General features: G+C 37.8%; 3 protein-coding genes across 6 annotated transcripts; 1 reads left to right on the top strand and 2 right to left on the bottom strand.

Moving 5' to 3' along the window:
• Nucleotides 1–276: 276 nt before the first annotated feature.
• LOC108907183 (tudor domain-containing protein 7) lies at nucleotides 277–13,072 on the top strand. Of its 2 annotated transcripts, none has more exons than XM_018710749.2 (17): nucleotides 277–640; nucleotides 1,393–1,517; nucleotides 1,750–1,951; nucleotides 2,029–2,545; nucleotides 2,818–2,955; nucleotides 3,010–3,193; nucleotides 3,253–3,404; nucleotides 4,654–4,809; nucleotides 4,865–5,116; nucleotides 5,238–5,355; nucleotides 10,358–10,479; nucleotides 10,534–10,911; nucleotides 10,969–11,162; nucleotides 11,213–11,274; nucleotides 11,336–11,591; nucleotides 12,200–12,351; nucleotides 12,413–13,072. In XM_018710749.2, the coding sequence occupies exons 1-17, from the start codon at nucleotides 603–605 to the stop codon at nucleotides 12,631–12,633; spliced, it is 3,267 nt and encodes a 1,088-aa protein (XP_018566265.1). In that variant the 5' UTR covers nucleotides 277–602; the 3' UTR covers nucleotides 12,634–13,072. The 2 variants fall into 2 exon arrangements, with proteins under 2 accessions (XP_018566265.1, XP_018566258.1); XM_018710742.2 differs by having other exon boundaries at nucleotides 4,645–4,809.
• A 4,380-nt stretch (nucleotides 13,073–17,452) lies between these two features.
• LOC108906460 (NADH-ubiquinone oxidoreductase 49 kDa subunit) lies at nucleotides 17,453–19,952 on the bottom strand. Of its 2 annotated transcripts, none has more exons than XM_018709720.1 (7): nucleotides 19,391–19,488; nucleotides 19,064–19,286; nucleotides 18,813–19,014; nucleotides 18,569–18,756; nucleotides 18,352–18,515; nucleotides 18,049–18,298; nucleotides 17,453–17,877 (listed from the first exon to the last, which is right to left on the bottom strand). In XM_018709720.1, the coding sequence occupies exons 1-7, from the start codon at nucleotides 19,486–19,488 to the stop codon at nucleotides 17,602–17,604; spliced, it is 1,401 nt and encodes a 466-aa protein (XP_018565236.1). In that variant the 3' UTR covers nucleotides 17,453–17,601. The 2 variants fall into 2 exon arrangements, with proteins under 2 accessions (XP_018565236.1, XP_023312987.1); XM_023457219.1 differs by lacking the exon at nucleotides 19,391–19,488 and adding an exon at nucleotides 19,837–19,952 and having other exon boundaries at nucleotides 17,602–17,877.
• A 662-nt stretch (nucleotides 19,953–20,614) lies between these two features.
• On the bottom strand, nucleotides 20,615–22,896 carry LOC108906528 (zinc finger protein 235-like). Of its 2 annotated transcripts, none has more exons than XM_018709825.1 (6): nucleotides 22,869–22,896; nucleotides 21,859–22,601; nucleotides 21,410–21,772; nucleotides 21,167–21,354; nucleotides 20,934–21,108; nucleotides 20,615–20,869 (listed from the first exon to the last, which is right to left on the bottom strand). In XM_018709825.1, exons 2-6 carry the CDS (start codon nucleotides 22,554–22,556, stop codon nucleotides 20,647–20,649), a joined length of 1,647 nt encoding a protein of 548 aa, XP_018565341.1. In that variant the 5' UTR covers nucleotides 22,557–22,601; nucleotides 22,869–22,896; the 3' UTR covers nucleotides 20,615–20,646. The 2 variants fall into 2 exon arrangements, with proteins under 2 accessions (XP_018565341.1, XP_018565330.1); XM_018709814.1 differs by lacking the exon at nucleotides 22,869–22,896 and adding an exon at nucleotides 22,767–22,862.
• Between the last annotated feature and the right edge of the window lie 70 nt (nucleotides 22,897–22,966).

Below are 22,966 nucleotides of genomic sequence, written 5' to 3'. Positions count from 1 at the left end.
CATTTCAGTAGTTGCGGAAGCATCGAAAGCAGTGTCAAGAAAAGTTTTTTTATCCAAAAAGAAGGTTTGTAGCTGGTGAAAGAAAATAAATGTTCGGTTTCGTGACTTGTAATGCCAAATACAAAGTGCTGAGTCATCAGAATTCTGTAAGTACACGTATTTTGTGTTCTAACTGATGCCATTTCTATTTTGACATTTCCGTAGTTATGTAGGTTAGAATTTAGCATGTTTTCGCTATTTTAAAGTGGGCCAGAGTATGTACTTCCTTTAGAGTTCACTGTAGTAATTGAAATTCATTAGTTCCTCGATACCTGATGTGTAGTCATTGTCCGAGGTCGAACAAGTTTTTTTACGATAGCTTTTTCAGTGCCAAAAAATTCGCCGTCCTTTCTACACTTGCTAAAAATGCAACAGTCCGTCTCTCGTTTAAAATTGCGATTGACCCGACCTAGGACCAGTTATATTACCAAATGCTAGTCATCAGGGACTAAAATTTTAGTTTACACACGAATTCGTGTCCAAGAAAATACATAACCCATCCTTATCATTGCAATGTTTATTGTTGAACCAGTTAACATGCCAGTTTGATAAATAGCATTTTGATGAGTTGGACAATAAAGTGGAGTGTTTATACTGGGTGGTAAGCATTCTGTCACATAAATTCTTGTGCAAGTGAAGTGCATAAGAATTTCTACAAGCATAATATGGGACAGTGATAGCTTTTCCTTTTCTGTCTGCTTGAATAGCTGTTGTAGAGCTGTTAACTGTGGCAGTGGGTGATGTTGCATAAGGAATTCTTTAATTGATATTCAAGTTCACTTTTGAAAGGTGGTTTACTTTTTGTGTGGCCGTCACAAGGTTTTGTGATGTCTCCTCTTTAGTTCTTAAGATTTTTTTTTATATGGGAAACGCATTTTGTATAGTTTTTTTGTGCATATATCCAGGTCAGTAATTTTTAGTTATTCAATTTAAAAGTTCGTTTAATTTAAATATGTATTTCCAAGGTTTGAATTTTATGGTGCCAAGATCTGGATAAAGTTGGTTCACTTATGTAAAGATAATGCTATCAAGTATGACATCACAGCTAAAACATTATTATTGGCTTTTAATTTATATGCACTTTTTCATTTGTAATTTTCCTTAGGAATTATCTCATATTTTCGATTTTGATAAATAAAAATCCGTAAAACATTAAGTTTTATACATACCCTTATTTTGTTTTACAATTTGTAAAATTGTAATGTACAAGACAGGCTTGTATGGAAGCTGTAAAATTTTAGGTTTTGAAAGACACAGATAGTTTTTTTGATATATTATATCCTTGTTAGGTGATGGTCATTAGATAAAGCCTACATCTGGACTAGAAAAAAGATTATAACATTCCGTTTTTAGTTTTTCTGACATGGCAGAATCAAAAAGTGAGACGACCCAGGAAAACCTAAGGAATGAAGTGATATCTGGCGTTAGAGCTTGCCTTATTTCCACCAAGGGAAAGGTTGAACTCAGGCAATTGGACAGTAAGTTAGTTAAACTAAAAGTAACTTTTACAATAAAAAAACAAACTAGAATTGTTTTCAATTATAAGTAATTTTGTTTTTACAACTTCTGTTATCATCTATGCGATTTTTAATCGTTTGAAAACATCCTGTCTGTATTTGTAAAGTGATTAAACTTATAAATAGCATTTCAAGGCCACTTATTAGATACCATGCAGTTCTGTGGGAATACCCTAACTTTACAATTTTCTAGACGACTACCGCACCCTGATAGGCGAAAGAATTCCCTATTTTAAACTAGGGTTTAAAAGACTAGAGGATTTCATCCAATCGGTACCGACACTGGTTATAAGCAAGGGCGTCAATGGGGAAACGTTCGTGGATGCCAAAATTTGTCAAAAGTCTGCGCACATAACAGAGATGGTACAAAAACAGAAACAAGATAAAAAGAAAGTGTAAGTAACGAATAATAAATTTACAGAAGTCGGTACGATCGAGCTTGTCCCTATAAATTCCATCCTCTTCGTTTCAGCAGCTTTCGGAAGATGGAGCGGTTCACACTGAATGGCGCTCCCGCCAATCCGTCCAACTGGCGGCCCAAGAATGTGGGCGCCTGGGGCAGGCGGCATTACCACAACACCCCCCCACGACTGGCCAAAGTGTCCCACAATCAGTTCATCGACCGATCCGGCTACAACAAGCCTTCGGTGGCGTCGAAAATCGTCGTGCCGGAAACCTCGAACCTCTACCCGAAGTATAATCCGAACCTGCAGAGGCAGAACTCGGAACCGCCGAGGAACGTGAGCACCAACAGCAGACTGCATTTGGTGTCGCAGGTTTCTCAGGATGCCGGCCAGAGTAACGGGAAGCAGGAACCGTGCTCCTTGAGCAGCACCAAGAAGAGGATCACGCAGAAGATGTCGGAGTTGAGCATCGAGAGGCAGGTCAGCATGGGAAGGGGTAGTCCTGTTAGCGAGAATTCCTCCACGGCAAGTACGGCGAGCAGTCCCACTTTCGACGTCCCCCTTCAGGATGTCCCGTTACCCAAGGTAAGATCAGATAGGTTGTAGTTTGTTGCATAATCAGCATTGTTTTGTTTCATAAACCGGTATTAGTGCCTGAATTTAATCCTATTGAGCAAATTTTTACTCAATATATATGTTTTGCATACTTACAACTTTTACTCAAGCAGATGTGTAAATATTAACGGTTTTTTCATATGTTTTGTTGTTTTATTCGTAAAAAAATATTGAACGCCTACCGTTCATTAGAACTACTGTAGTTTGAAATTGAAACTTTTCGATTTAACATTTTTTTCAAGGCCATCGAGTTCGTCCCAGTGGGAGATCCGGTGGTGGACTTGAAGAATTTTGTGGAACTGAATAAAATCGGGCAGTTAGAAGTGTCTTCCAAGCTGATGAAAACCAAGCGAAACCGTATGTACACGTGCAGGATAAAGGTACTCCTTTTTTAGTGCGCAATGTACGAAATTTGACCAAGCGTACGTTTTCAGATAGGCAAACACACCTACACGAGTTACCCCGAGGAATTCGACAGTCCCATCGCCGCAGAACGTTTTTGCTCGGAAGATGCACTGAAAGACCTCATCCACAAGTATGGCAAGAAGTCGCTCCTGTTGGCTAGCGACAAAGACATTCTAGAGAGGATCCCGCCGATGCTGGAAAAGCACCATCACGGTAAGTAGTGTTAATCGATTTTAAAACGAAAACGTTATTTTTTCGTGTCTATTCTCCAGGGATCTGGGGATGGCAATTGCAGTTGGATTACGCCGACAAGTACAACGAGCAGCTGCCCGCCGATTGGCTGAAAGTTATAGACAGCAGCCCCTGTATCCAAGTGGAGAAGTGTTTGGATAATTACGTGTTGAGGCACTGCAAACCCGGTGATGTAAGTACGACGGAAATGAGGTGTTTGTAAATTCTTGCAGGTTTTGAGGCTTTACGAGATCGTTTTGTTGTTTTCCTTTTGTAAATATTTGTGTGTGGATGCTTGCTCGTACCTAACAGATCATCTCTCGAGGGTTCGTTTGAACTACTATGTTTCTCACATCTTGTAGTGACGTTGCCGTGGATTTTGGTTGGAATGGTAAACTCACGTCATTTCATTCATTGCATTTGTGTTTTAAGTGCCGGGGTGTGCGGATTTACCAAAGATTGTTTAAGTACTTTAAAAACATACATATTCCTCAAAATTTCAATTAAAAACAAAAAAAAAATGGTAACAAACTTAAAATTTAAAGTTTTTAGGGAGATATAATTTTCATATATGCCCAATGTTGGATTTTATATCACAAAAATATATATTTAACCATCATGTATTTTTTTTACATTAATGATATCGTTTTCATTTGCATTGATCTCACTTTTTACCATTTTTTTGTCCTCTTTTTCAAATGATATTAATATTAAGTCATTTTCTCCATTGCGTCTTGACAAAGTTCACGCCTACGGTTCATTAGAACTACTGTGTTTTATCTTGTCACTGCTAACAATCTAATAACACAACGTTTTGCTTCATACTTTGTTTTGAAATTGAATATACCATACAAATGTAAAAGTGTAATAGTTCTTGGACTATTTCCATATAAAAATTTATTTTCGGCGCGACAGAAATACGGAATTATATAAAAACATATCAAAATGTCACAAATAAATAATTACGAACATATTTTCATTTACTTCGAAAAAAGAGCAGTTTTGCATCTTTCCTCGGACAATTTACATTTGCACAGTTAATTTTTAACGATTGAAGAAAAAAAAATTTAGTAGATCAAGCCAGGGGCTGTAATGTCGGTGTAACAAAAAGATATTTTACCTTGTTTCCATTTGCATTTATTACATTTTTTAACTGTCACTCCGCATTTCCATATGAATGTTAATGGTAACAATCATTCTCTTCATTGTGTCTTGGGAAAGTTCACGCCTACGGTTCATCAGAACTACTGTGTTTAATCTTGCCGCTGCTAACAAGTAACAGGTTTAAAATGTATGGTAAAAATATAACTGTATATAAACAGTGTCGTTTGAACTATACGCATCACGCAACCATCAAATCGCCCGATGTTACCTAACACGCATTGCTTGCTGGGACTAACCTAGATTAACGAACCGCCTTTCTAACATCTCAGGCATTACAGAAAAGCCAGAAGTGGAACACGTCGATGACTTTATCCGACGTGTCGGTCCCCTCGAATACCGTGCAGTTCCAAGAGGACGGCAAGCTCTACGCCGAGGTGACGTGCGTCATGTCGGCCAACGAGATCTGGTGCCGGCAGCTCTCCACCGAGGAAAGCGTAAGTTCTAGGAAACGTGGAAACGGAAGCGGCTTGACGGTTTTCGCGTTTTCAGGAGGTGTACACCGAGATGATCGCCAAGATGGAAGCCTACTACAACCAGCACGCTGAGGTCCTGAAGGCGCAGGTCATCACCGAGGCCGGTTATTACGTCACCAACTACGAGAACATGTGGGTCAGGGTGAGGGCCGTGGGTATATCCGAGAAGGAGGTGCACTGTTTCTTCATCGACTTCGGGGACGAGATGTCGATACCCACGGACAACATTTACCAGCTGAAGCGGCCGTTCGCGCTCTCCCAAGCTCAGGTACTTGTTTATTTATTTAAGGGCGATTCTAGACGGGACGTGTAAGTGAAACGTTTTGTTTACTTCTTTTTCTTCGTTATTCAATTTTTCTAGAGACAGATTTTTGTTAATTGAATTGCAGGCGTTCGTTTGTCGACTGGTGGGGCTCGAGGAGCTATATGAAGTCTCGGCTCATTCGGAGAAGATCCAGAGCCTGCTGTGCAAACAAGTTACGTTAGAAATGGCGGTGGACAACGCCGGTAAGTAGGCATTACTGTGTGATTTAGTGAAACTCGGAAAAAACGTCTTTTTCTTCGAAAACTAAATTTTTGCAAAAATTGTCAAATATTTTGCAGATTTACAAAAATGCACTCGTTCTACTTGCCACCAACTACAAATTCTGAAAGTTTCGTAAAAAAAACATATTACATTTTGAAGATGTAGAAGTTTTAGAAAAATGCGATTTTTATCCATTTTTTGCAATAACTAATGCATTTGTTTATCAGTTGACATTGGACTGAGCTCCAAATTTTTGTCTAAAACATTTCTTTGTAAAATGTTTAGTTTTTTTGTTTTTTTTAAATGAAAAAAACTGTTTTTTGTGACGTTAGACGCCATTTTGAAAATTAAGCCCTAACGTTCAGCTGGGGCAAAGTAGTTCATTCAATTCTATGGAATTTTTCCCAATTTCTATGTGTCTTTGTTTACTGAACTATATTTTGACATAAAAACGTATTTTCTACAATTTGACTGGCCTATAATAAGACAACAGCATGACGGAATGACAGTGGTACGCTGCTAGCAAAACGATCGGTTGGTGTTTCACAGTTGGGCAATCGTGCTTGACACTAGTTTGAACTGTTTTTGTGTACCACTATTTTATTAGATTTTCTTTTCTAACATATTTATCACCGTCGTTTGCCATTCGTCGAAGTATGTCAAATGTTTTTTTGATACGGGTAGCGTTGTTCCTCGCCCTTAACTGGCAGATGGGTGGAGAAGTGGGTGTTTACATAAAAAAAATTTGCGTTTTATTACAATGCTATGAGAGTTAATGCGAACCGCTTAAATAGTTTAGATAAAAACTCCTTAATATATAAATTTTTATGTTTTTACGCAGGCAAAACCGCCACCTTCGCTTCCATCGGCAAATTCATTTACATTTTGTTTCCAATCCAGTTTTTTTTGTATTCACCGAAAATTCCCACTTCATGTATAGTCCAGTCGGTATCTGTTTCGGGATGGATGTATTATACAGTAACGCTAATTTTTGTTGGAAATAGTTCTAAATGTTATGTAAAATGATAACTGCGATATGCGCCCGCTGAAAAAGTTGTGCATAATTGTTAACGCAAGAAAATGTAAAAAAAATTTAAAAAACGCGCATTTTGCTCCCTTCTTTCATGTATAACTCGGAGAATATTGACATTAGAGGAAATAGTCAATGGAAAAAAAGTTTCGTTTTGAGATTCTGTTCAAAATAAAAGTGGTCTGAAATTTTTATGTGCGTTATTGTTGCTGCAATACAGTATAGACCGAAAAAAAATTTGTGAAAAAGATCGTTTTTTTCATGAATTTATTTCGCACCTGGACTTTAGAGCAGCCATATAAAAAGTATGTTTCTGAATACTTTATGGTATGGTAGTATTGCGGAAATTTTTTAATCGAAATCGGCCGGGTAGATTTCGCACAATTCAATTTTTAAGAAAATACAGTTATACTCATTTTTCAATTCCCTCTCACGGTAAAACCAATGATTATTTTGAGTTCCCAATTTTCATACATACCCTTTGGAGTCTCAACTATCAATCCCCATTTAAAAATTTGCGATTTTATCCATTTTAGCAACAATTAGGATTTTTTCAAAATTTCTTCGAGAAAATACTTATAAACTTTTAGAGCTGGAGCTCCCGTATTTGCATATTGTTCAAATGTAATTATAGGATCAAATAGAGGAAGGATTGACGAACAAAATCCATATTTGATCTTCCCGATACGATGAATCATCATCGAGATATGAAAGCTCAAAGTTGAAGTGAGTTTCCGGCAAAACCACGTACTGTACAATAACAATCAAAAGTGACTGATTGAAGCAAAGACTTTATAACTATGAAAATTTGTTTAAATCGGAAATGTATTTTAACTGTTCTGATGCAAAAAAGATTGATACATTTCAAAGAAATCGAGCATAGTCAAAGAATGAGGAGTGAGGGGACTGTGCGAGCGGAGCAGCATAATTCACTCGCGCAATTTCAATCAATTTTTTGTCAGATTCTACAACAATTAACGACCACTATTTCAGACCACTTTTATTTTGAAGAGAATCTCAAAATGAAACTTTTTTCCATTGATTATTTTCTCTTATGTCAATATTCTCCGAGTTATACGAGGGTGGTCTGAAAAGTTTCCGACCTAACAAAGATACAGGACATTTTTTCAGAATTTTTTTTTTTATTTTTTCAACATAGTCTCCTTGTAACTCTACACACTTCTCTCAGCTATGCTGCCATCTCTGTAACCCGTCCAAATAGTACTCGGCGTTTTTCTCTGCAAAATAATTGTTCACGAAGGTGATTGCCTCTTCATTTGACGAAAATATCTGTCCTCCGAGCGCAATTTTTAGATGAGGGAACAAAAAGAAGTCGCTTGGGGCTAGATCTGGTGAGTAAGGCGGATGGTCAAGCAGTTCAAACCGTAATTCGTGGATTTTCGCCATGGCAACCGCTGAGGTGTGAGACGGTGCGTTGTCTTGGTGAAACAGGATTTTCTTTTTCTGCAAATGTGGCCGTTTTTCCGCAAGTTCTGCCTTCAGCTTGTCAAGTAATGATGCGTAGTATGCTCCTGTAATGGTTTTTCCTTTTTGAAGATAATCGATTAAAATAACTCCATGACTATCCCAAAAAACAGTCGCCATCACTTTCCCAGCCGAAAAAACAGTTTTTGCTTTTTTTGGAGCCGGTTCCCCCTTTGCAGTCCACTGTTTGGACTGTATTTTTGTTTCGGGCGTATAATGGTGTATCCAAGTTTCATCTACAGTAATTAATCGGCGCCAAAACTCGGATTTATTGCGCCTAAACTGCGCCAACAGAGCGTTGGAAATGTTCATTCGAACACGTTTTTGGTCTAACGTGAGCAAACGCGGCACCCAACGCGCGGACAGCTTTCTCATGTTTAAATGTTGATTTAATATGTGACAAACACGTTCTTTTGACATGTTCATAACCTCTGCTATCTCTCTCACTTTAATTCGGCGGTCGTCTAGCACCATTTGGTGAACTTTGGCGATGTTTTCGTCGGTAGTTGCAGTTTTTGGACGTCCCGAACGTTCATCGTCTCCCAAGCTCTTACGGCCACGTTTAAATTCAGCTGCCCAAAATTTCACTGTGGTAAATGATGGTGCAGAGTCCCCATACACAGAATCCAACTCATCTTTGATTTGCGTAGGCGTATTGCCTTTCAAAAACAAATATTTAATGACAGCTCGATACTCGATTTTGTCAATTTTCATAAAAACACTCACATCAACTCACTCAAACGACTGTTACATAACAACTGCTCATCCAAAATGGCTGAAACTTTGGTGAGTAACTGTCAACAGATGGACAACGAAATTCACTAGGTTTTATTTACGAGTGCTGCCATCTTCATGTTGAGGTCGGAAACTTTTCAGACCACCCTCGTACATGAAAGAAAGGAGAAAAAAGCGCGCCTTTTTCTAATTGTTTTTTTACATTTTCTCGCTCTAACAACTATGCACAACTTTTTCAGCAGGTACATATCGCATTTATCATTTTACATAATATTTAGAACTATTTCCAATAAAGATTAACGTTACTATATGAAACATCCATACATCCTACTTTTAAAACAGATACCGACTGGACTAGTACTATTGCACCAGTTTTTACCAATTTTTACTCGCAGCCGAGGAAAACATGCACCTGAGCATTCCGGTGTTCATGTACGACTACGAAACGGGCAATTCCATCAACCAGGAATTGATCCCGCTCCTGACGATCGAATCCGCATCGCCCGTCATACAAAAGGTAAGAACNTTCAAAATTTCTTCGAGAAAATACTTATAAACTTTTAGAGCTGGAGCTCCCGTGTTTGCATATTGTTCAAATGTAATTATAGGATCAAATAGAGGAAGGATTGACGAACAAAATCCATATTTGATCTTCCCGATACGATGAATCATCATCGAGATATGAACGCTCAAAGTTGAAGTGAGTTTCCGGCAAAACCATGTACTGTACAATAACAATCAAAAGTGACTTTGATTGAAGCAAAGACTTTATAACTATGAAAATTTGTTTAAATCAGAAATGTATTTTAACTGTTCTGATGCAAAAAAGATTGATACATTTCACAGGAATCGAGCGGAGTCAAAGAGTGAGTAGTGAGGGGACTATGTGAGCATCAAACAATCAAAATCACTTTTGATTGTTATTGTACAGTCCGTTGTTTTTCCATAAACTCACTTCGACTTTGAGTTTTCATATCTCGATGACGATTCATCGTACCCACAAGATCAAAAGTGGATTTTGTTCGTCAATCCTTCCTCTATGTGATCCTATAATTACATTTGAAGAATATGCAAATACGGTAGCTCTAGCTCTAAATGTTTATAAGTATGTTTTCGAAGAAATTTTGAAAAAATCCTAATTGTTGCTAAAATGGATAAAATCAAAAATTTTTAAATGGGAATTGATAGTTGAGATTCCAAAGGGTATGTATAAAAATTGAGAGCTCAAAATAATCATTGGTTTTACCGTGAGAGATAATTGAAAAATAAGTATAATTCTGTATTTCCTTAATTAACAATTGAATTGTGAGAAATCTACCTGGCCGATTTCGATTAAAAAATTTTCGCAATACCACCATATCATGAAGTTTTTTTTTGGTTTATACTGTATTGCAGCAACAATTATGCACTTAAAAATTTCGAACCACTTTTATTTTGAAAAGAATCTCTCAAAACGAAACTTTTTTTCCTTTGACTATTTTCTCTAATGTCAATATTCTCCGAGTTATACATGAAAGAAGGGAGAAAAATGCGCTTTTTTACATTTTCTTGCGCTAACACTTATGTACAACTTTTTCAGGGGGCGCATAACGCAATTATCATTTTACATAATATTTAGAACTATTTGCAACTAAAATAAGCATTACTACATGAAACATCCATACATCCTACTTTTAAAACATATCGACTGGACTAGTACTATTGCACCAGTTTTTACCAATTTTTATTCGCAGCCGAGGAAAACATGCACCTGAGCATTCCGGTGTTTATGTACGACTACGAAACGGGCAATTCCATCAACCAGGAATTGATCCCGCTCCTGACGATCGAATCCGCATCGCCCGTCATACAAAAGGTAAGAACGCCAGAGTCGAACATAAACGTACGAGTGTCAACGTAAACCTTACAGAGGGCCACCACAGAGGTATACGTATGCAACATCGAGAGCAACGGCGACGTCTACGTCCAGCTCCACTCGCCCGGTTATGACAGTCTACAGAACTTATTGACGAACCTGGAGTCCCAGATCCTCACCAACCCTCCGACGGACATCATCTCGCGCGTCACCAGAGAGAACAGCAAAGGGAAGGTGTACTTCGCCAAGCACAAGGCCGACGGGCACTGGTACAGGGCCCAGCTGATCGACTGGTCGCCGAAAGGAGAGCTGGCGCAGATTTACTTCGTCGATTACGGTAATGCGGACGTCATTAACGTGGAGAAGGAAGTCTTGTATCCCTTGGACAAACTAAGCGACGTCTTGAACCAGTACCCCTTCCAGGCAGTGAGGGTAAGTTGCCGGGTGCGGGGAAAACGTGACTGGGTGGTTGAAAATATTTTCTTTCAGGTTAAGATGGCGATCGACAAGATACCTGACAATTTCATCGAGCTGGCGGTTAAAGCGATGCCCGAGGATCAGCCCCTGTTGCTTAAAATCGTTGACTACGACAACAATTTGCCCTTGGCAGAGTTTTTTAAAAGAAACGCCGACGGGGGTTTGTTTTGCATTAACAAGTCGATCACCATGGAAGTGGAGCTGAAGTAAGTGGGAAACGTTACGGTAGTGTTCAGTTTCAAACGGATTGTTTCAGGGAGAGGGAGGCGGACAACCAGAAGGGGGCCAAGAAGAAGCTGACGCAGTTCGACAGCAGCAGTGAGTTGATTTTGACTTTAATTGCGTGCCGATATTGACAATCTTTTCTCGTTTGTCGCAGAGAACGTACCCTCGGGAGGTAGCTTGCCGAAACCGCCCATCCCAGACAAGAACGAGTACTTCGAGGTTCACATCCCCTTTGCCGTCAACCCCTACAACTTCTTCGTCCAGCCGTTCGCCTCGCGCAGCAAGCTCTACAAGATGATGAAGGCACTGCAGGAGCGCTACAAGGACGTCACCTACAGCCCCCTCCAGATCGACCAGATCGTACCGGGGAATATATACGCGTCCAAGCACGAGGACGGCTTCTGGTACAGGTGAGGCCTTTGTTGAGTGAGGATTAGTATGTTCGTATTTTAATCGTTTGCGATGCAATGCTTGTCGGCCCGTTTCCGGGAAAATGATTTCAAAAATTGATTCGTTTTTATCAAAATTGTTTCTGTTTTCTTTCTGTAAACCCCAAATCCCTCAGGAAAAGAATAAATGGGGTTAGGGGAACATTTGACCTAAATTCACGATGCCACTGCTGCATTTTGATTACATTCCCAGTAGATCCATGTATTGTTGTACGCAATGCTTGTCGGCCCGTTTCCGGGAAAATGATTTCAAAAATTGATTAATTTTTATCAAAAATGTTTCTGTTTTCTTTCTTTGAACCCCAAATCCCTCAGGAAAAGAGTAAACGGGGTTAGGAGAACATTTCACCTAAATTCGCGATGCTGATGCTCCATTTTGACTACATTCCCAGTAGATTCATGTATTGTTGTTTTTCGGAACAATTTTAATGTGACTATCACCTGCGCACGATTCTATTTCTAGCAACAATTTTTGGAAAAACTAAAATGTCAATAAAACGCGTCTTTCCCACTTGTACGCGTACGAGAGGCACTGACGCACCATCTTCTTACCCAGCGATTTGTTTCAGGACCAGCGTCCTCAAGGTGATCCACTCGGGGTCAATTTCGGTGTATTTCTGCGATTTCGGTTACTACGCCAACCTGACCCTGCAACAGCTAATCCCCCTGGACGTGGAGTTTGTCGAGTTGCCCTACCAAGCGTTGAAGGCGAAATTGTCAGGTGAGTAACAATTTTTTCGCCGTTTGTGTTCTTTCGACGTTTTTACAATCGTCTCTCCCAGATATCAAGCCGAAGCAGTCTAAATGGACGATGGCGGACTGCGAGGACTTCAAGGCGCTGATAGAGAGGAAGAACTTTTATTCCATCATCCGCGACATCGAGAAAGACGAATTGTACGATTCGGACATCGTCCTAAAGCTGATACTGATAGATACGTCCTCGGACGAGGACGTCAATATCGGTAAGGAACTGATCAAGAAAGGCATAGCTGTGGAGGCGTAGGCATCTACCCGTTGCGTCTATAACGTTACCTAAATTATCGCTATTTATATAGAAATGATTATTTAACGGTGATATTTAAGTTATAGATTTTATTCTATATATTTTTGTTATGACGGAACTATCAATATTTGATGAAGAATTGACTGTGTGAGTAGTTTTTTTTTGGTCGCATTCTGTTGTCGGAACGGAACGTAATGGTTCCGTTGTTATCGCGTGGGACAGACGTCGCCGACGACTTTCGTAAGCGTTAAAATAGTTCGTTTACGGTCATTCCCTGTATTGGAGTTGTTTTTGTTAGAAAATAAGTGTTTTGATACCAGTTTATAAAAAGGAGTTATTTATTATTTTGTTTTTCGAGCGGTGTCCGTTACGTCGCCACTTAGAACTTACGATTGTTTATTTTGTTCTTTTTTTATTATTGAATAAAATGCGAAAATCATGTTGCTTCGTATTATTTCCAGACCCGACACTTGTAGCCCAGTAAATGAGAAAAAGATTCGTTTCAGATTGAAACTTGGTTTAATCGTTAATAATAATATTTCCCAAAAAGTATTGGTTTAAAACAACGAGAGCATTGTTTAATAATGTAAAAATTACCAAAAATTGAGTTTTTTAGGTGTATTAAAAAGCGTTCTCTAACAGGAATATTTGCTTTTGTTTATACTTGTGGGTTTTCCAAAAGCGCTTCATTTGAGACCTGCTAAATTAAAATCCATTAACAATTTGTTTAAATAATTGCAAAAAACAGCGGCATTTGAATTCGCTATAAATAGAAGAAAATAGCATAAATCGTCTCTAAACCGCAGTAAAAGTGTTGTATTTTGTTATGCTTAAGAAACCCTGAAAATTTGGTAAAATAATATTTATTTGTTTACGAGTTTTTGCATTTGTTTATTAGAAACAGCATTTTTTCAATTGCAAAAACGCGGTTGTTGGCGTTATCATAAAGGGCCTTATAAGGGCTCATTTGTTTCGTCTTGATTTATATTTTCAAGATATGCAATTGGAAATTGTAATTTCGTAGGCCAACCTCCTCAAAATGGTGTATAAACAAATAGTGTAATTTGTTTATAAGGTTTTTCGTTAATAACTGCGAAGAATGAATATTTTTTAAAGCCCCTTTGATCGTAATCCTGGTAATTTTTCATGAATTAAAAAAAAAATGTAGGACCATTTTTAGCCGAGATAGCGTTTTTTTTTTTTTTAATTCATAACTTGTTTATTTATAAACATTAACATTTGAAATTTCGGGAATAAACCTATCAACTTCATAATAACGGTTACAGATATCGAAAAAAATGCATTTTATAGTAATTTTTAACCCTTTAAAAAACGTCCTCGAATACATTTTTACACCTGGAATGTGGTGGGGGAAATAAGACGGAAACGTTCTGAGACTCCAAATCTTAACTGACCGAAAATTTTGCGATATTTCCGGTAATTATGGACCAATTTTAACGTTTTTTTTAATCTGGGGTAGCGCATGAAAATAATAAGTGCACGGTCCATTTTGCAATAATTAATTATTAATTTGTTATAAACTATTAATTTTGTAAAAAAAAAATTTTTCCACATTTTTTCGAGAAATAATTTTTCATAAAAAAACATATTTTTATGTAAAAAGATTGAAGAAATGACATATTTTTTATGTATAAGGTTTATTTCAATGAGAATCGAGTTTTTGGATGTAATATGCATAATAGAATTATTTTTTAACATTAAATTACATATATTTTAAATAAAAAATAAAATAAAATATTTTTATGCAGGGTGATTCACAACTTATCCAAAAAAATTTAGAAATAGTTGCGGCACGAGAAATGAAGTCAATACTGTAAAAAAAAATTTGTAAAATCCTTATAGTTTCTGAGAAAAAAATTATTGAAGTTATAGCACATTAAACCACTACATAGCTGGACAACTGTAGTCTCTAGCGTCATTCGCAATACGCGTGGAGAGCCATGTGACTCCTAAACTGAAATACGTCGTTGCGGTAGTTTTTACCTGTTATCTGTGTTATTTACATCAGTTTTTTAGTAGTTAGTGTCAAAAATGGCTTGCGTGTATAGCAACTCAGAGTTGATGGATATCGTTTTAATTTATGGTGAAGCAAAACAACATTTGTATTATGGTGAAGTGTTTGTGTTATGGTGAAGCAAGATATCATTTGTGTTATTTCGTAGAAAGTGAGTAAGACGAACCCGAATGTGTTTACACGTGAGTGGATAAAATTTTGAACAATTGCTGTTGCAGCATCGGGTATGTCAAATGATTTTATTATTTAAAAACACAAATTAATTTTATTAATAATTAATAAAGGCAAAAGCAGTTGAATTTGCCGATGTAAAATAGGTGTGATAAAATTCTATTTACATATTTCTTTCCTTGCGAAAGTTTTTTTCCGTTTTTATCACACCGCCATTGTGCTAGGTCAGGTTTTACACTGGGCCAGTTTCCAGTGCCGTGCAGAAGTGTATTTTTAAATCAATTTCGAACTGACCTTTTTGATTTTTTCTTTACAAAATTTTATTTGTAAGTGTCCCCTGTACATCCAGAATTTTTTTTTGGATAAGTCTGAATCACCCTGTATAAATTAAAACACTCGATTCTCATTAAAATAAATTTTATACATAAAAAATATATCATTTCCTGAATTTGTTTACATAAAAATATTGTTTTAAGAAAATTGTTTACCGGTACCATTGTGAAAATGATTTTTCGAAAAAATGCGAAATAAATTTTTTTTACGAAATTAATATTTTATAACAAATTAATAATTAATTATTGCAAAATGGGCCGTGCAGTTGTTATTATTTTCATGCGCTATCTCAGATTAAAACGTTCAAATTGGTCCACAATTGAAAGTCGCGGTAGCGGTAGAGGGCCAAGCAGCGAGCAGAGGACTCTGGCTCGAGCGTACTTTCGATCGTTTCGGGCCACTTTTAATGGCATTTTTAGCATATTTCCCATCACTCAGGCGAGATATACAAATTGGAGATTTTGTCGTCTACTTTCAGATGCTCTTTTCAGAATTTAAATCGGACCATTTTGATAAATCTGTGCAAAAAAAGGCCCTAATTTGTTTATAATGCAATTGTGCAAAAAGCATGCATCGGACAGAAACCTTCTTGTGCACGATCAAAATACATACTATTATCTGTCATTTTGCACAAGATTGTTTTTCCAGCTTCAAATTTGATGAAGTTATGAATTTTTAAAAAAAGGTCCATTTTAGAGGTTTTTCTTGATTTTCTCTGCAAAAAATGAACCAAGCGAGTCACACAAAAAACCAATTTAGAGGCTTTTTTATTCTCTACAAAAGTCCTATTGAGAGTAAGACCATTCCATCATTTTTCGAGATATTATAAAAAACCCAAAAAATGTAATTTTTTGTAGTTTTTATTGTTTAAAAAAAAATTGTTCACGACTTTGCTGGGGAAATCACTTGAGTTTTCATTTACTAAGTATTTTTCAAAAGGTAATACATGAAATTTGCTGTAATTGCCAAAAAATCTCGTTTGGTTGGCCTACTATTGTAGCATTAGTGTTATAAAATTATATCAACTTCTGATTGGTGCAATTATTGCAACATTAGTGGGGGTGTTTTAGATACATTCAACATTTACCCTTTGTACCGTATTTCCCTTAGTAGATTATTTTGAATATGTTGGATCAACACACTCTACTGTCAAATGGATGAGCTAAAAATATATTTGAACAACGTCAACAACCGAGTTTATGGTGAAAACTTTAAAATATAAAAAGACCACGTACTAATTCTGTACTTTAAAACGTGGTCTGGGTCAAAATTGAAAATTGCTGTGAATACGAATTATTTTTGGCCTCTGGAATAAAGTTCCGATCATAAAAACCCCGGCAGATTGTTTGTCTGTTTTTGGCCATTTTTACACCTTTTTTAGTTTAGACACGTGTTAGATTTTAATATAACAATATTAAACTTACGTCTTATATTTAGCAATATTATTTCCGTTTTTTCAACGTAAAGACGAACGTAAGTTTAATCGTTTAATTGAATACTGTCTCAATTGAGAACATACAGATTATAACTAGATGGTTCTTTGAACTGCGGTTCTGCCCGCAATTACCAATCTCTTAGCCCATCCCACACACCTGGTTAAAGAATTTAAAATATGAGGGTTGCTTTCGGTGTGCAGCAAAATAAAACGCTCTCTCAACGATGAAAACAAAAGTATTTTTATTGAAAACAAGTTAGTGAAAAAGAATACGTGTTGTCGGGGCGAGCGTTCGCTAAAGAGTCGTTCGTAGGTATCTGGTCCTTGGCGCCAATCTGCCGTGGACCTTTTCTGGAACCCTGTTGCGTCCCGCGTCTTTTTTTGTCCTTGCAACTGTTAGACTAGTCCGGGTAGTGTTCTTGATGTAATACTTAAAATGAGTCACATGCAGACATGTGTACCCATAAATATAATGTTGGTATCATTGTAAAGCTAAAAGATAGATCCACTTCTCTCGTGTAAGCAATTTTTGATTTAAGCCCTTATTTAAGTGAATAAATTGAAAATATGGCGATTTCTTGTACAGTTTCCTCTTTAAATTTAAACAAAAAATTTATTTTTGTAAAAACTTACATGACAGCCCTAGGAAACAATTTTGTCTTTCGATTTTCTGTTTATTCGTTTTCGAAATAAGTGATGGGCCGAACGCAAAATATGGATCTATTTTAAGCGAGCAACTATGGCATGTACTTTATAGGTTATATTTCACAGAGCGACCTACCTCAGTAGGCACAAACTAATGCTTTGTTCCAGTAGGCATCGTTAAACAAAGAAAAAAACAAAAATAATTGTTCCAATTATTTAATACTCTTAATAATCAGAAATACAACATAAATGTACGTCTATATTTACATTACAATTATACATAATTTAAAAAGGGAAAAACTTTGATCACTGTATGCTTAAATAACATTACCTAAACAGTTCGACAAACTTATCTGTCGATTTCGCCAAATACTACGTCCAACGTACCGATGATCGCAACTATATCGGCCAACATGTGGTTCCTCCCGATCTTCTCCAACGCAGCCAAATGAGCGAAGCCGGGGGCCTTAATCTTACACCTGTAAGGCTTGGAGCTACCATCGGACACCAAATACACTCCGAATTCGCCTTTAGGCGCCTCGATCGCCGTATAAGTCTCCCCAGGAGGCACCTGGTAGCCTTGGGTGAAGAGCTTGAAGTGGTGAATGAGAGCTTCCATGGATGTCTGAAATAAATTGGCACAGCTGTTAATTTTGATGATACGTATGTAGAGCATTGGTAGACGAGACAAAACAAACGCCCATAAATAAAAAATCATATAGAAATGAATAAGACTTTGCTATAAAAAAATTGTCAACACGTTTAACGTTAAATCACGATTTTAACGGGCACTTACCTTCATTTCGTGTCTGCTAGGAGGCGTTAACTTGGCGTCGTCCGTTTTAACCTCGCCTGGCGGCATTTGGTTGAGACACTGGTCGATTATCCTCAACGACTGCCTCATTTCTTCCAAACGACACAGGTACCTGTCGTAGCAGTCACCTTTCGTACCGATAGGGATGTCGAAGTCTACGAGATGGTACGCATCGTACGGTTGGGTCTTACGAAGGTCCCATTTGATGCCGGAGCCTCGCAGCATAACGCCGCTAAGACAAATACAGAAAATATAAATGCAGACGAAACAGTTACCGTTTTTTACCTGAAACCGTAGTTCAGCGCGTCTTCTGCGGAAACTACCCCTATATCTTCCGTTCTCTGCACCCAAATCCTGTTATGGGTCAGCACATCCTCCACTTCGTCGATTCGCTCGTTAAACTTGCAGGCGAACTCGTAGATATCATCCAGGAGGCCCAACGGCAAGTCCTAAACCCGGCACGCATAGAGAACGCTTAAAAAATAATTTAAGGGGCACTTACCAAAGACACACCTCCTGGCCTGATGTAGGCGGCGTGCATACGGGCACCCGACACCCTTTCGTAGAATTCCATCATTTTCTCACGTTCTTCAAACAGCCAGAAGAACGGAGTAAGGGCTCCCACATCCAAAGCATGCGTTCCAATGGCCATAATGTGGTTCAAAATCCTTGTAATCTCAGCGAACAACACTAAAAGAAAACAGTGACAGTAATTAGACGAAGAAGTGATAAATTCGTTCATTTACCTCTGATATATTTAGCCCTAAGAGGTATATCGATATTAAGTAGCTTTTCGATGGCTAAGCTGAAGCACTGTTCGTTACACATCATAGAAACGTAATCTAATCGGTCGAAGTATGGCAAAGCTTGTGTATACGTTTTGTATTCGATCAGTTTTTCAGTACCGCGATGCAACAGGCCAATATGTGGATCGGCTCTCTTTACTACCTGAAACGAGACGCTATACAAACAATTTCAATTAAATTTACTTCCGTACTTCTCCGTCCAGTTCCAAAACGAGTCGCAGCACACCGTGAGCGGCTGGATGTTGGGGGCCGAAGTTTAAAGTTAAATTCTTAACGGCTTTCTCCACCGGAGCCTTTTTCGCATTCCAAGGCTGCAGAGCCCATGTTTTGGTTGTTTCGTCAGGGTACATAACGGGTCCCTGGAACTGAGCCATCCATTCTGCGTCTGGATACCATTTGGCATTCACGTTCTTACTACAAAACGAACAAGAATAAAACATAACCTAACAAATTACATAACAGTACGTTGTAAGGAAAAAGACGTGAAAAGAATATTTTCGAAATGCCTTGCGGTGTACCTTGTGTGAACAAGAGCTGCTCCATTCTTTAGGAATAGCTTTGACGGCAATAATTCTAGGGATTTCTTCAAAACTGTGTTCATCATAGCATTTGCCATTTCGACAAATTTGACAGATTAACGTTTATTTTGCCTGAGGTCAGCCCGGATCCACATGTATTGAATGCGTGATAACGGATCCTAACCACGTGACCATCAACATCCAATCCGTTTTGATCTTGACGAAGTGTCAAGTCGCTTTATTGATGCACAATTGGGAGATTGGTGGTCACGTGCTTACAATGGATTCGTGATCACGCATGNCCATTCTGCGTCTGGATACCATTTGGCATTCACGTTCTTACTACAAAACGAACAAGAATAAAACATAACCTAACAAATTACATAACAGTACGTTGTAAGGAAAAAGACGTGAAAAGAATATTTTCGTAATGCCTTGCGGTGTACCTTGTGTGAACAAGAGCTGCTCCATTCTTTAGGAATAGCTTTGACGGCAATAATTCTAGGGATTTCTTCAAAACTGTGTTCATCATAGCATTTGCCATTTCGACAAATTTGACAGATTGACGTTTATTTTGCCTGAGGTCAGCCCGGATCCACATGTATTGAATGCGTGATGACGGATCCTAACCACGTGACCATCAACATCCAATCCGTTTTGATCTTGACGAAGTGTCAAGTCGCTTTATTGATGCACAATTGGGAGATTGGTGGTCACGTGCTTACAATGGATTCGTGATCACGCATGCATGTAGTTCCAGGCTTACAGCAATATGTCATTGAAATCTGAACAAAACAAGATAGATCGGTTAGTTACAAAGAAACACCTCAAGAGGGCCATAGCCATCAGATAATAAATAAAATTTCTAACAAATCCAAAACTGCAATTTTTTATTTTCATGGACTATCGAGTTTCTTAAACATTTTTAAGGTTCCGAAAACTAATCTCATTGCGTTTCCCTTCTAGCTTCCAAATGTTCATGTTCTTTTCTCGACGGAAATGTTAGGCAACCAAACTTACATTGGTGACAATAGTAGGTATAAGTTACAGAAGCTAGGCGATTCCAATGTTAGGCAACCAAACATTATTTAAAAGAACTCTATTTATTAAATTGTTTTCAGAGGTTCTACTTTTCAAATTTTTTACAATCTACCTAAGAATTGAAGAACATAGAAAAAACTAACACTGCCAACGTTCCAATATTTATTTATTAAGAAAGAACGTAACTTAAGAGCACTTCAAATAAACTGAATACATTAATGTTTTCCGCTGGCTTCCAGGAGACTGTCGATGATAATTTTTTTAGCTTTTTCCTTGTCGGATGTGTCGATGTGGTTCATCAATCTGTGGTGGTTCATCAAGTGCCGTCTGTTGAACGTTTTTCCGCACAACTCGCAAGTATACCGTGCGTTCGTATGACAAGCAGAATGCTCGTCTAGCGTTTCCTGGGAGTCGAATCTCTTCCAACAGACGTTACACCTGAACGTCGAAGAAAAATGTAGAAATAAACATCACAGTAATGAAAAACGGCAAATAATTTTACCTGAAAAATTCCCCGTCTTCGTGTATTTTTTCATGCCTCTGACAGGAGGCCTTCATAGAGAAAGTCAAAGGACAAAACCGGCAGGAATACCTTTTAACGTGCGACACTAAGTGACGTTTCATTCCCGTCACGGTTTGAAACGCCTTCCCACAAAATTTACAAGGCACAGGCTCACCTATAAAAATTTAGTTTATCTTCAAATTGTTATCAAACGTTTCGGGTTAGGGATCTACCGTTCTCTTTTATCGTGTCACTGGATGATTTCGGCCAGTTTATCCTCAAAGCGTCTGACAGCGATTTGTTACGCTTCGGACGAGGTTGACCCGTATGGCAATATTTATGATTCGTCAGGTAATCTCTCCTACCGAATTTTTTATGGCAAACGTTGCACTCGTACGGCTTCTCCTTAAAGTGGATTAACCTAGAAAAAAGTACATAAAACCACGAATCCTGAACCGAAACAAAGTTTATATTACTTGACGTGCAAGTTGTGACCGGCTCGGTTCGTGAACAACTTCCCGCAGTACGAGCACTGGAAGCTCGGGGGCTCTTTGTGCATCCTCCGTATGTGGTTGCTGAGTCTGCACTTTTGAGCAAACGTCTTCGGACAGAATGTGCACTTGAACGTCTTGTTTTCGTGCAGTTGGGAGTGAACACGTAAAGCGTTAGAATCCTTATAGCCTTTCCCGCAGACTTCGCAGATGAAGCTATTCGGGTCGTTGTGGGTGTTCTTGTGGGCGTTGAAGGAGTCTTTCTTGGCGAAGCCCCTGCCGCAGTTGTCGCATATAAAACGGGGGTGCAGTTGCAAGTGGTACTGAAATTCTTCTTTTGTGTCAAACCTGAAATTGCAATTTTTCTTTGGGGTATTTTACCACGTTGCAAGTCATTCATTCATCAGCTTTGAAACTAAATAACATATAAATACCTCTCATTACACGTCCCGCAAGTAAGACTTGCCAGTTTCTTCTCCTCCTTCCTCTTCTCCCTCTCCCGTTCGTATTCTAATTTTTTCTGATCGTCTCGCCTATGTTTTGCTAAATGAAAACTCAACAGACCGTTGCGAATGTCTTTGCCGCACTTGTAACACTTCTTCACTTTTTTTGTTAAATTATATTGTTTTCTCTCCCTACGAACATGTTCTTTCGGACGTTTCAAGTTACTCGGACTTTGAAAAACTTCCGAACACAGTAGATCAACTTCTTCGTTGGTTTTATTCTCATCACTATCGTTTGAAAGATCCGAGACAATTATTTCATTCTCCACCAAAGAAGTTGTATTGTTTTCTGTTGCAGCTTGAACCTTCGGTTTCAAACCGAGAGCCCTGTTTGGGTTTTCCACGCCACCTAATAGTGGATAATTTTTTAAACATGACAAATCGTTAATTATACAGTAATCATGTTCGTTTGCAATGTGTTTTATAGGAGGCAATAATTCGTTTTCTACTTCATCCTCCTGCAGTTCGTTTTCGACATTAGTAATTCTTAAATTATTACTACTTGGTACAATTTGCGGAGTCGCTGAATTCTGACCATTATCCACCTTCAAGAATATAAATGGTATAAAAACAGGTTGATTTATAATTTTCCGCGTAGCTTCATCCCTGATAGTGAGTATGCCATTCATATTTTCTAAGAGTACCAGCTATTAGTTTTATATTCCAAGACTGATCTAAAAATTTCAAAAGACATTTAGACTGTAATTAATTAAATCAAAACTACATTCTGTAGTTTTCACATACATTTTAAATCCATTGTGCTCTAGGTGAAAAATATGTGGCTTGTTTATTATTTAAATGATGGTTATTTACTTTGTAATAATTATGCATTTACTTACATTAATAAAAGTTTGCTCGGACTTAATTTTTAAAAATATTGAGCAGTGTACAAATTAATAATTAATTATTATAAAACTACCAAATAAACATTTTTCCATTACCTTCCACAAAGTGAGGTTATGTTTACCAATTACTAATACCAATGGTGCCAATATAAAGCGAACAAAAGATGAAATTCTACCACTTATTATGTAAAGGT

This window comes from Anoplophora glabripennis, unplaced genomic scaffold, assembly GCF_000390285.2.
Source record: "Anoplophora glabripennis isolate ALB-LARVAE unplaced genomic scaffold, Agla_2.0 scaffold59, whole genome shotgun sequence".
NCBI lineage: Eukaryota > Metazoa > Arthropoda > Insecta > Coleoptera > Cerambycidae > Anoplophora > Anoplophora glabripennis.
Note: the sequence above shows the minus strand (reverse complement) of the source record. Positions and strands in the feature narration are given on the sequence as shown.